At 47.7% G+C, this 13,606-nt stretch overlaps 1 protein-coding gene across 7 annotated transcripts in view; it reads right to left on the bottom strand.

Moving 5' to 3' along the window:
* The window catches only part of MTMR14 (myotubularin related protein 14), a 54,776-nt gene extending 43,625 nt beyond the window's left edge, over positions 1-11,151 (bottom strand). For all 7 annotated transcript variants that reach the window (XR_004436998.1, XM_033210564.1, XM_033210567.1 and 4 more), the window contains exons 1-2: positions 10,855-11,151; positions 6,036-6,184 (exon numbers count right to left, since the gene is read on the bottom strand). Coding sequence is in view for 6 of the 7 variants with exons in the window: in XM_033210564.1 (XP_033066455.1) it covers positions 6,036-6,184; positions 10,855-11,013 (308 nt within the window). In the remaining variant the exon portion in view is untranslated. The remainder of the gene's footprint in view (positions 1-6,035; positions 6,185-10,854) is intronic.
* Between the last annotated feature and the right edge of the window lie 2,455 nt (positions 11,152-13,606).

Raw genomic sequence — 13,606 nt, 5'->3', positions numbered from 1 at the left:
AGGCTGGGGTGCCTTTGCAAAGAAGTGCCCATAGGTGCGGTGGCTCACGCCTGTAATCCCAGCACTTCGAGAGGCCAAGGCAGGTGGATCATGAGGTCAGGAGTTCAAGACCAGCCTGGCCAACATGGTGAAACCCCATCTCTACTAAAGATACAAAAAATTAGCCTGGCATGGTGGTGCATGCCTATAATCCCAGCTACTCAGGAGGCTAAGGCAGGAGAATTTTTGCTTGAACCCAGGAGTCAGAGTTTGCAGTGAGCCAAGATCGTGCCACTGCACTGCAGCCTGGGCGAAGGGCAAGACTCCATCTGGGAAAAAAAAAAAAAAAGAAAGAAAGCAAAGCGCCCATAGGGTGGCAACAACCCACCAGGCAGGCCTAGGCACACAAGCTGACAGAGAACCAGAGTGTGCTGCCTTCCCCTCACCCAGTTTCTCTATGAAATCAAAAGGCACCTCAGTACCAATTAATTGCCTAACTAGACCACGAGAACATAAAACCAGGCACCTTTAGTACTGCCACAGTGGCCTTCCTCCCACTTACTTGGCCCATGGCCAATGTCACAGAGCTGGTCAGCACCATATGTTGCAACTGACTCTCACTTAGCTCATACCAGTCCTCTGAACCCTGCCTACATCTGATTTTCCCAGGTTAAGTTCTATCCTCAAAACCAAGCTGCATTTCTCAGGCTAAACTTCTGTTAAAAACAAACAAACAAAAAACCCCTGGTGGAGGACACATAAGCAGTTTCCTCTAGGGAGGTCTTTTAATGTAATGACCCAGCTTTTCTTGTTAGGCCGGCCAGTGGTTCCTTTACCGGTTCCCCTATATCAAGTGCCAATTCAGTTTCTGGCCAGGCACAGTGGCTCATGCCTGTAATCCCAACACTTGGGGAGGCTCAGGCGGCAGATCGCCTGAGGTCAGGAGGTAAAGACCAGCCTGGTCAACATGGTGAAACCCTGTCTACACTAAAACTACAAAAATTAGCCAGGCTTGGTGGCACGCACCTGTAATCCCAGCTACTCGGGAGGCTGAGGCAGGAAAACTGCTTGAACTCAGAAGGCAGAGGTTGCAGTGAGCAGATTGTGCCACTGCACTCCAGCCTGGGCAACAGAATTAGACTCCGTTGTAAAAAAAAAAAAAAAAAAAAAAAAAAAAAAAAAAAAAAAAAAAAAAAAAGAAGCAATTCGTTTCTGTTCTCTCACTAGTTCCTGTTTTTATTTTATTATCTCTTGTCCTTAGGATTCTTTTACTGCAGTGCTAAGCACTGAGCTGTGTCTGGCACATAATACTCACATTTGAAGGGATAAATGTAGGCTTCCGTATTTACATTTGTAATGTATGCACTGAAATTTCTGGCAAGATGTTACCAGGTAGTGAGATTTTGTTGTTTTTTTCCCAACAAGGTCTTCCTCTGTTGCCCAGGCTGGAGTGCAGTGGTGCCATGGTTCACTGCACCTGACCTCCTGGGCTCAGGTGATCCTCCCACCTCAGGCTCCCAGGGAGCTGGGACTACAGGCACATAGCATGACACTTGGCTAATGCTTTGTATTTTTCGTAGCGACAAGGTCTCACCATGTTGCCCAGACTGTTTAATTCAGTCTATTTTTTATTCAGTCTATTCAGTTTAATTCAGTCTCAAACTCCTGGACTCAAGTGAAACGCCCATCTTGGCCTCCAGTAACTAGGATTATAGGCATGAGCTACCATGCCCAGCCAAAGTATTTTCAAATACAGAAGAAAATGCTGTTATCGCCTATTTCCAATAGGAAGCTTTCCCAGACAGGCACCACACTTACCAAACTAGGTGGGTTATTCCTATGATGTGCCTCAAAACTTTCTGAGATAAATGTTACTGCTGATATTATTTAATAGATAAGAGGCACAAAGTAGAGCTTACACCCACATTATCTCACTCAGTCCTCACTTACCCCATTTTACAGAGGAGGTAGTTTAATGAGATGAAATCTCTAGCCCAAAGTCACAGAACAGGTAAACAGGGTAGCTGAGATTCTAAACCCTGGTGGGTAGCCACTGGGCCCATGGTTTTAACCACTATCCCACAGGGCCTCACCTGTACTTCCCCCAATTCCAGCTCTTATTAACAGTTATTGCTTCTTTATTGGACTCTGTTTCCCACTAGACCTACTGGTAAGGACTTCATCTATTTGGCGTCCAACTTGATCCCTGAGGTCTACTACACAGCAGCAGCTAAATGAACACTGTTGACAAACATGTCTTGGCTATTCAGGGATCCCTATCCAGGCTTCTATTTCCAGATGATGAACCAAATTGGAGAGGTTCCTTAACAGGACCAAAACATTGCTTAAATCCAATTCTACCCTGTTTAATTCAGTCTATTTTTTATTCAGTCTATTCAGTTTAATTCGGCATCATAGTAACAGCCAAGCCAGACAGTAAAAAAGCAAAAAATTCTATTTCTTCCCACCCAAACACACCCGAAGTCCCCCCTTTCAACAAGTAGGCATCACCCACTCAATATCACTTCAGTAACACTTTAAGGCCTTGCAAGGAGTGCAAAGTAAAAGCAAACTCCAACAAGCTCCTCTAAGGTTAATGATGTTCCATAGTGGCCTTGGCCTGACTGGTGAGATTCTGCTAGACAAGGTGGGAGAGCCGGAGTGATGAAAGAAAAGGCAGACAGGCACAGAGTCAGGAAACATAGCTTTTAACCCCACTCTGTTTACTACCTCTGTGATCTTGGGCAAAGGCAAATTACTTCTCTGGGCTTCAACTTCATCTATCTAAAACCTCAATACCTGCCAAATAGGAGGTACTCAATAAATATTAGTTTCTTTCTCTTCAAGGGATCAACACTAAACTTGTTTCCTTCCAGGAAAAGCTTCTACAAGGCAACCATGACTAGGTTCCTCAATGTACTATTATGTTACTGAAGGGTAACATTTGGTATTACCTGAGAGCTTGTTAGAATATGCCAAATGTCAGGCCCACCTCAGGTCTACTGAAATCTCTGCATTGTAGAAAGATCCCCAGTTGATTCACTCATAAAATCAACATAGAAAAGAACCACTCTGTTGGGTGCGGTGGCACATAACCTCTAATCCCAACACTTTGAAAGGCCGAGGTGAGGAAATCTGTTGAGCTCAGGAGACCCACCTGGGCAATGTAGTGAGACCTCGTCTCTACTAAAAATTTAAAAAAATCAGCTGGGAGTGGTGGTATGTGCCCATATTCCCAGCTACTTGGGAGGCTGAGGTGGGAGAATCACTTGAGCCCAAGGGATCAAGGCTGCAGCAAGCCATGATTGTGCCACTACATTCCAGACCCCATCTTAATTAAAAGCAAAAACAAAAAAACCCATCTTGATTACAGCTGAGCTTAATATCAGAATGTCATCATCAGGGCACAGAGGTAAAACCACCAGCCAGCCAGCACCAAAGAGGGTAGGAAGAAGGGGATAGAAGAGGACGGCAAGGCAAAAACAAAACAAACAAAACAAAACAAGACCCTCTTGTTCAGAAACTTTAGCGTAAAGGTTGATGGAAACTAAGTTTACTCGGCCGGGCGCGGTGGCTCACACCTGTAATCCAGCACTTTGGGAGGCCATGGCAGGCGGATTGTTTGAGCCCAGGATTTGAGACTAGCCTGGCCATTATGACAAAACCCATCTCTACTAAGATACAAAAATTAGCCAGGCATGGTGCCACGCACCTATAATTTCAGCTACTTGGGAGGCTGATGCACAAGAATCGCTTGAACCCAGGAGGTGGAGGTTGCAGTGAGCCAAGATCACACCACTGCACTCCAGCCTGGGCAACAGAACAAGATTCTGTCTTTAAAAAAAAAAAAAAAGAAGAAACGAAGTTTACCTAATTCTGTGATCTGTTTACAAGAGTCCTTAACATTCTTTTCTTAGAGAACCCCACAACAACCTTGTGAAATGGGCACTCTTTTTTTTTATTTTTTTGAGACGGAGTCTCGCTCTGTCTCCAGGCTGGAGTGCAGTAGTGCGATCTTGGCTCACGGCAATATCCGCTTCCTGGGTTCAAGTGATTCTCCTGTCTCAGCCTCCTGAGTAGCTGGGATTACAGGCGTGTGCCACCATACCCAGCTAACTTTTGTATATTTAGTAGAGATGGGGTTTCACCATGTTGGCCAGGATGGTCTCAATCTCCTCACCTCATGATATGCCCACCTTGGCCTCCCAAAGTGCTGGGATTACAGGTGTGAGCCACGATGCCCGGCTGAGATGGGCACTCTTATAGACATCCCCACTTTACAGATGAGGAAACTAAGGCTTAGTGCTTAAACTCCTAAAGCATTGTTCCTCTGCTGTAAACCTTCTCTGGCTCCCCATGGCCTGCAGCAGCGGTTCTCCAGCTATACTGTAATTTAAGACATCAAGGGAGCTCTCACAGAATGTAGACTGGAAATTCTGATTCCAGAAGGCCCAGGAGAGGCACTAGAATCTGTAATCTTTTTTTTGAGATGGAGTCTTGCTCTTGCTCTGTTGCCCAGGCTGGAGTGCGGTGGTGCAATCTCGGCTCACTGCAACCTCCACCTCCCGGGTTTAAGCGATTCTCCTGTGTCAGCCTCCTGAGTAGCTACTGGCGTGTGCCACCACACCCAGCTAACTTTTGTATATTTAGTAGAGACGGGGTTTCACCATGTTGGCCAGGCTAGTCTCAAACTCCTGACCTCAGGTGATCCGCCCAAAGGAGGCTGGGATTACAGGCATGAGCCACTAGGCCAGGCCGAGAATCTGTAATCTTAAGTGCTCAGGGGTTCCTAGCACAATAAAACCACTGACACCCACACACAACCCACAGGTTCACACTCCCTGGCCTGATGATCAGGACCCCTATATGAGTTGATCCCTAAGGACATTTTCAGGGAAACTCCTGCTCATCCTTCCAATTCCAGTTCTTCCCTGGCACACAAACACCAGGCAGAATTAACCATTCTCCCCAGTTGGCCTATGGCAGCGCTTCTCAAACCTGGTAGTGCATTCGCATCACCTGGACATCCTGTTCTGCTGTGATTCCGGCTCAGTGGCTCTGGAGCCTTAGCTTCTGTGTTTCTAACAAGTTATTGAGTGCACTGCTAGCCTTGCTTTGAGTAGCAAGGGGTTCCTGCACTATTCAGCATGACTGCGGCAGTACTCCTCACAACATTTCACCCACGGGGCCAGGATTTCACAGATAGTGCTGACAACGGCTCCTGAAATTCCCTTAAATTCAGCAGGAAGTAGGGAGATTAGGGGAGCAAACTTTGAGATCAACATATAGTACTTCCTAGAGCCTCATGCTCTGAGTACTTATCAGTATCAAATAACTACACCATTTACCAACTACAGGCCACATCCCGCACCAAGCATTCTGTGTCTGCTCTGGTATAAATTGTTATCCCACATAAGGTACTCAGGTCTTGGTAGGCTCACCATAAATGGTAGCTTTTATTTCTAATTCTTACAACGTACATGTCAGGCTTTATCAGCCCTATTTATCCTCTGGACTACCACTTTTCTAAAATTTTAGTTAGTCCTTAAAAGGACTAATTAACATGAGGTAGAGAATTACCAATAAGAAAACTAAGGACAAAGCAGTTAAATACCTTGCCCAGCATCAGTTGCACAGCCAGCAAAAGCAGAATCCAGGATGTGAACTCAAGCAGTCTGATTCTAGACCTCAGGGTCCTAAGTGCTACATATGGTAAACGCTGGTAAGCCTGTCTTGACAGTGTACCTCCCACCCACACTCTCTTAAAAAGGGACACTGATATTCAGAGAAGTGAAGTGTGAAGTCAGCTGTCTTAGGACAATGAGCTCTAGGGTGGAAGTGAAACAGAAATCAAGGGCTGTTACTCCCAACCCCTCATTCTATGCCATGCCACCTTGTCAGTCTGACTTGTCCAACCTTGAAGTAAATAAAAATGCCAATGAGGCTTAACACCTGGGGAAAGTGAGTCTGCCCTGCCCAGCTACAGACTTCCTAGCCACAGGAATTAGCTGCCACGGACTCCCCAGACATGCACACTACGGTCACATGATGCTCACGTGTCTTTCTCCTTCTCAGAACTCTCATACTCCAGGAACACGATGTGCCGGGGATAGTGGCCGCAGATATCCCCGTTCGTGTTTGGAATCACGCTGAAACAGTAGTCTCGGCCAAACAGCTCCAGACATCTCTTCTCAATGCGCTCAACCTGCACAGAGGAGACCAGAACACAAAGAGAATTATGGGGTTCTGAGGGTGAGAATTAGGAGGTCCATGGCCTGAGAGGTCACTGGGAAAGACATATACCTTGGTGATAATTATTCTGTGCTGGGAAGATGTGATGCTAGGCCACAGGCCCTACATGTAGTTCATTAACCCATATATTGTATGCTTCAGGAAGGATTCTTATTCCCTAACAATGAATCTGGAATTGTGGGTGTTGAGCATTTGGAGAGGATTACAGCTTTCATTAGATTCAAAGAGGTCTATAACCCATAAAACATACGAACTCTTGGTCCAGTTACTGAAACTGCTACTAATCCACTACCTTCCTTGGTCAGCTTCCCCATTCTTTTATTTATTTATTTATTTTTTGAGACGGAGTCTCGCTCTGTCACCCAGGCTGGAGTGCAGTGGTGCAATCTCAGCTCACTGCAGCCTCTGCGTCCTGGGTTCAAGTGATTCTCCTGTCTCACCTCGAGTAGCTGGGATTACAGGTGCACAGAACCACGCCTGGCTAATTTTTCTATTTTTAGTAGAGACGGGGTTTTCACTATGTTAGCCAGGCTGGTTTCAAACTCCTGACCTCAGGTGACCTGCCCACCTCGGCCTCCCAAAGTGCTGGGATTACAGCCGTGAGCCAATGCACCCAGCCTTTATTTTTTTAAAAGACAGAGTCTCACTCTGTCGACCAGGCTGGAGTGCAGTGGCACGATCTCAGCTCACTGCAACCTCAGCCTCCTGGGTTCAAGTGAGCACATTTGGCTAATTTTCATATTTTTAGTAGAGACAGGGTTTCACCATGTTGGCCAGGCTGGTGTTGAACTCCTGATCTCAAGTGATCCTCCCAGGTGTGAGCCACCGCACCTGGCCTCTTCCCCTTTTTTTTTTTTTTTTTTTCTGAGAAAGAGTCTTGCTCTGTTTCCAGGCTGGACTGCAATGGTCTCCACTCACTGCAACCTCTGCCTCCTGGGTTCAAGCCATTCTCCTGTCTCAGCCTCCCGAGTAGCTGGGATTACAGGTGTGGCAGTGCCACCATGACCAGCTAATTTTTTGTATTTTTAGTAGAGATAACGTTTCACCATGTTGGCCAGGCTGGTCTCTAACTCCTGACCTCATGATCCGCCTGCCAAAAGTGCTGGGATTACAGGCGTGAGCCACCACACCCAGCCAACAAAAATTTTTTAATAGTGGTGGGGGTCCATGTTTCTAGGCTGCTCTTGAACTCCTGGGCTGAAGCAATCTACCTGCCTCGGCCTACCAAAGTGCTAGGATTACAGGCGTGAGCCACCGTATTGGCCCTCTTCCCCATTCTTTAGCCACAGACTAGTACCTACAAGCTCTATTCCATGTAATCAGTAAAAGCTGCAGTCTCCTTATACACAACTCGCTTGTGAAATAGAAGAAAGAGCTCCCCCTAAAATTACTTGTTTTGTTCACAGTTCAGAGAAAAACACAACAGAAAAAAAGACATAAGAACTGTAACATCGGCCAGGTGCGGTGGTTCATGCCTGTAATCCCAGCACTTTGGGAGGCCGAGATGGGCGGATCATGAGGTCAAGAAAGAGATCGAGGCCGGGCGCGGTGGCTCAAGCCTGTAATCCCAGCACTTTGGGAGGCCGAGACGGGCGGATCACGAGGTCAGGAGATCGAGACCATCCTGGCTAACACGGTGAAACCCCGTCTCTACTAAAAATACAAAAACTAGCTGGGCAAGGTGGCGGGTGCCTGTAGTCCCAGCTACTCGGGAGGCTGAGGCAGGAGAATGGCGTAAACCCAGGAGGCGGAGCTTGCAGTGAGCTGAGATCTGGCCACTGCACTCCAGTCCGGGTGACAGAGCGAGACTCCGCCTCAAAAAAAAAAAAAAAAGAAAGAGATCGAGACCATCCTGCCTCTATTAAAACTATAAAAATTAGCTGGGCATGCTGGTGGGCGCCTGTAGTCCCAGCTACTCGGGAGGCTGAAGCAGGAGAATCACTTGAACCCGGGAGACGGAGGTTGTACTGAGCCAAGATCATGCCATTGCACTCCAGCCTGGGCGACAGAGGGAGACGCCGTCTCAAAAAACTATATATATATAAATAAAAAAAATTAGCTAGGCGTGGTGGCGCATGCCTGTAGACCCAGCTACTAGGGAGGCTGAAGCAGGAGGATAGCTTGAATCCAGGAGGTGGAAGTTGCAGTAAGCCAAGATTGCACCACTGCACTCCAGCCTGGGTGACAGAGGGAGACTCCGTCTGGGGAAAAAAAAAAGAAGTTTGCAAGAGGTTAGTCCAAAAGGGTAGTGAGTTACCTCAATCCATTGTTCAGTTACAGATTTAGCTCCCTGTTCTACCTGAATAGTTATAAATACATATAAATACATATACATCTAAGTTTGCAGGAGATCAGAAGGCCTGGAGAGATAATTAAGGCCAGCTGCAGCCACTATCAGGTGTAACTTATGACAACCCTAATCTTCAGGGTCATGTAAATTGAAAGAGGGGTCCAAAAAAACCAATGACCAGAAAAACCAAAAGACCCTCACTGGCCAGGTGTGGCAGCTCAGGCCTGTAATCCTAGCACTTTAGGGGGCCGAGGTGGGAGAATTGCTTGAGTTTAGGAGTTTGAAACCAGCCAGGGCAATACAGTGAGACCATGTCTCCACGAAAATAAAAAATAAAAAAAATTAGCTAGGCGTGGTGGCGCATGCCTGTAGACCCAGCTACTAGGGAGGCTGAAGCAGGAGGATAGCTTGAATCCAGGAGGTGGAAGTTGCAGTAAGCCAAGATTGCACCACTGCACTCCAGCCTGGGTGACAGAGGGAGACTCCGTCTGGGGAAAAAAAAAGAAGTTTGCAAGAGGTTAGTCCAAAAGGGTAGTGAGTTACCTCAATCCATTGTTCAGTTACAGATTTAGCTCCCTGTTCTACCTGAATAGTTATAAATACATATAAATACATATACATCTAAGTTTGCAGGAGATCAGAAGGCCTGGAGAGATAATTAAGGCCAGCTGCAGCCACTATCAGGTGTAACTTATGACAACCCTAATCTTCAGGGTCATGTAAATTGAAAGAGGGGTCCAAAAAAACCAATGACCAGAAAAACCAAAAGACCCTCACTGGCCAGGTGTGGCAGCTCAGGCCTGTAATCCTAGCACTTTAGGGGGCCGAGGTGGGAGAATTGCTTGAGTTTAGGAGTTTGAAACCAGCCAGGGCAATACAGTGAGACCATGTCTCCACGAAAATAAAAAATAAAAAAAAAATTAGCCAGGTATGGTGGTGTGTACCTGTGGTCCCGGGTACTTGGCAGGCTTAAGTGGGAGGATGGCTTGAGCCCAGGAGTTCGAGGCTGCAGTGAGCCATGATTGCACCACTGCAATCCAGCCTGGGCAGCAGAGCGAGACCCTGTCTCAAAAAGAAAAAAGAAAAAAAAAAAAAGGCCAGGTGCAGTGGCTCATGCCTGTAATCCCAGCACTTTGGGAGGCTGAGGTAGGCGGATCACCTGAGCTCAGGAGTTCAAGACCAGCCTGGCCAACATGGGGAAACTCCATCTCTACTAAAAACTACAATAATCAGCTGGGCGTGGTGGTGGGGTCCTGTAATCCTAGCTACTTGGGAAGTTGAGGCAGGGAGAATTGCTTGAACTGGGGAGGCGGAGGATGCTAATTCTGACTTGGTAGGACTGGGTGGGACTAAGGAATCTCTATTTTCACAAAGTACCCCACAAGCATAAATTTTAAAAGTACCCCAGATGATAATTAAACAGGTGGTCCCCAGACTATACTTGGAAAAATTACTTGGCCATTTGGAGAGTGAGCAAGTCCAATCCTTACTGAAGTCTTCCCTGGGTTACTTCAGAGACTACCAGATGCCAACTACAGAATCGCAACTCAGGGTAACCTCTGGGGTCAAATCAGAGTTCTGTGGTGCAGGATGGAACAGAGTTCCACTGGAAAACTTGGTGCTAAAGTGGCCAAAACCACGTGGGGAAATGAGATGGCAGGGTCAGCAAGATTCCCATCGCACTGCCAGCCAGTGCTTAGGGTGGGGATGGCCTGAGCTGACAGGAAGCCCTCCAGGTTTGGCGATAAGAGGACTGGGTGGAAATCCCAAAGGGAGGAAAAAGAGGAACTGAGACCTGCTTTTGACGAAGGAACTGAGTGGGAGTGTGGGTTGTCTTCTTGCTCTATAGGGGAAGGAAAGGGATGGGCCTAAGTTATGCTGAGACCTTATAAGGGGGCAACACAATGGGTTCACCTCCTGGCTCCATTCTGACCTCTGACCCTGAGGAATCGTCTCCCTATTTTTCTTAGATGCGAGGGCTTTTTCCCCGACACAACTCATCCTACGGCACCTGAAGCAGGGAATAGGCCTTCCTTAGATCCTCCTCTCTGATCTTGGAACTTGGCCCCTCAGCTTCATCTCTCACCTTCAGACCCCTTCTCAAACAAAAAGGACCTTTCTGCTGGGCTCATTTTGACCCCAGTTTCTCGACTTTTATGGTTGTCAAGTCTGACTCTTAACACTCTGGTTCCAGACCCTAGAGAACTCCTCTCTCTCCTCTTCCTCAGCGGCGAGGTACCACTCCTACCTTTCTCTCACCCCTGGTCTCAGCCTTTCCTCTGTAATTCCCCAAGTTAGGGGCCTTCCCCAGCTCATCGCGCCTCCAGTCTCACCTTAGAGCCGCCGGTCCCGCTGCCGTCCTTGGCCCGGTACTGAGTCCGGGAGAACTCCTCCAGCAGCTCCCCAAGCCCCGGCTCCTGCGGCGGCGGGTTGCCCGAAGAGGCCGAGGACCCCGCCGAGGCGGTGGCGGCGGCGGCCCGAGCGCCGGCCATGGCCCAGCCCCGCGTCCCGTCAGTGTGCCTCAAGCCGGCCCATAGCACCTGCCTGCACCAACTCCAACACCAGAACCTCCGGAACCGCCTCAGCCACCGCCTTCTACCTCCACTTCCGGCTCCGCCCCGTCCCGCCGGATGTTTACTCCTGCCCTGGCCAATCGGAGCTCGGGACCCGCGCCCCGCCTACGATTACTGGCCCGCCCCCGGCGCGGAGCGATCCTTGTAGCCTCCAGGGAGGCCACTCGCAGATACCGCGTGATCCGCCCCAAGGGGTTTCCCCTGGGGAAACCGGACTCAACCATTGGGCTGCCGGGGGATGGGGATAGCAGGAAGGAACCATTGAAAAGAACCAGAAGAGGCCGGGCGCGGTGGCTCAAACCTGTAATCCCAGCACTTTGGGAGGCCGAGACGGGCGGATCACGAGGTCAGGAGATCAAGACCATCCTGGCTAACACGGTGAAACCCCGTCTCTACTAAAAATACAAAAACTAGCCGGGCGAGGTGGCGGGTGCCTGTAGTCCCAGCTACTCGGGAGGCTGAGGCAGGAGAATGGCGTGAACCCGGGAGGCGGAGCTTGCAGTGAGCTGAGATCTGGCCACTGCACTCCAGTCCGGGTGACAGAGCGAGACTCCGCCTCAAAAAAAAAAAAAAAAAAGAAAAGAAAAGAACCAGAAGAAAAGCGGAATCAATAATTACAGGGAAGCCGAGCGTAGTGGCTTACACCTGTCATCCCAGCACTTTGGGAGGCCGAGGCAGGCGGATCACTTGAGGCCAAGAGTTCAAGACCAGGCTGGCCAACATGATGAAACCCCATCTCTACTAAAAATAAAAAAATTAGCCGGGCATGGTGACACCCACCTGTAATCCCAACTACTTGGGAGGCTGAGGCAGGAGAATCGCTTGAACCCATGAGGTGGAGGTTGCAGTGAGCCAAAATCGAGCCACTGCACTCCAGCTTGGGTGACAGAGCAATACTCTGTCTTAAGAAAAAAAAAAAAAATACAGGGAGAGGAGGAGGGAACGCTTGGAGGCAACAAATCAGTACTAGAAACCATAATGGCAGTGATTACAATATTAAAACAACATTTCAGCGGGCCGCAGTGTCTCACGCCTGTAATCCCAGCACTTTGGTAGGCCGAGGCAGGCAAATTACGAGGTCAGGCATTCGAGACCAGTCTGATCAACGTAGTGAAATCCCGTCTCTACTAAAAATACAAAAAGTAGCCAGGCATAGTGGCCCGCGCCTCTAATCCCAGCTACTCAGGAGGCTGAGGCAGGAGAATCGCTTGAACCCCAGAGGTGGAGGCTGCAGTGAGCCGAGATCGCGCCACTGCACTAGAGCCTGGGTGACAAAGTGAGACTCCGTCTCAAAGACAAAAACAAAAACACAACATTTCATAAAACTCTTTTCTCCCCCTGCTGCTCACAACATCCCTATGAGTACAGTGCATTATATCATCAGTCCTATTTTATTGAGGTAGAAACCGGGAGTCGGGGGTGAAGCGACTGCCTTGAAATTCTGTGATGAAAAGCCTCTCATTTATTATTATTATTATTATTAGAATATTTCAGACATTCGCAAAAGTGGAGACAATAGTATAATGAACCCTCATGTACTGGTTTTGAACAATAATCAACATCTGCTTATTTATCCTGTTTAAGCAATCCCTTCCCATCCAGGGAATTATTTTAAAGCAAATCCCAGACATCACATTATTTCATCTGTGAATACTTAAGCATTAATCACAACAGATTAGTGCTTCAAAAAAATACATAAAAAATACAAGGCTATTAACGTACCTAAGAAAATTAACAATATTCCTTAATGTGGTCTAATACCCAGTCTGGGTTTCATTTTCTCAGATTGTCTCACGAATGTAATGAAAGTAATTTGTTTTTGGTAAACTTTTAATAGAAGTATGATATACATATAGTATGATATACACCAGCACCCCGGAAGCCCCCTCCTGACCACTTTTAGTCACTATCTACCCACTCACCACCCACCACCCACCACCCTACCCTCCCCACCCCCAGATAATCGCTATCCTGACTTCTAAAGTTTTAAAACAGTAGATTGGTTTTTAATTTAATTTTTTTTTTTTTTTTTTTTTTTTTAGAAACAGGACTTCACTCTGTTGCCTAAACTGGAGTACAGTGGCATGATCATGGCTCACTGCAGCCTCCAACTACTGGCCTCAAGCAATCCTCCTGCCTCAGCCTTCCAAGTAACTGTGAGTACAGGCATGTGCCACCACACCCAGCTACTTTTAAAATTTTTTTGTAGAGACCGAGTCTCACCACGTTGCTCAGGCAAGTCTCAAACTCCTGCGCTCAGACAATCCTCCCGCCTCTGCCTCCCAAAATGCTGGGATTACAGGTTTGAGCCACTACTCCTGGCCTAGTAGATATTTTCTGACAAATCTATATACACATTTATCTTAAACACCTAGGAATGAAATGACTGGATTATATGGTGTTAAAGAAAAATTACAGACTGGGCATGGTGGCTAATGCCTGTAATCCCAGCACTTTGGAATGCCAAGGTAAACTGATTACCCGAGCCCAGGACTTCGAGACAAGCCTGGGT

The sequence above is a fragment of the Trachypithecus francoisi genome, unplaced genomic scaffold (assembly GCF_009764315.1).
Source record: "Trachypithecus francoisi isolate TF-2019V2 unplaced genomic scaffold, Tfra_2.0 Lachesis_group0, whole genome shotgun sequence".
Classification (NCBI taxonomy): Eukaryota; Metazoa; Chordata; class Mammalia; order Primates; family Cercopithecidae; genus Trachypithecus; species Trachypithecus francoisi.
Note: the sequence above shows the minus strand (reverse complement) of the source record. Positions and strands in the feature narration are given on the sequence as shown.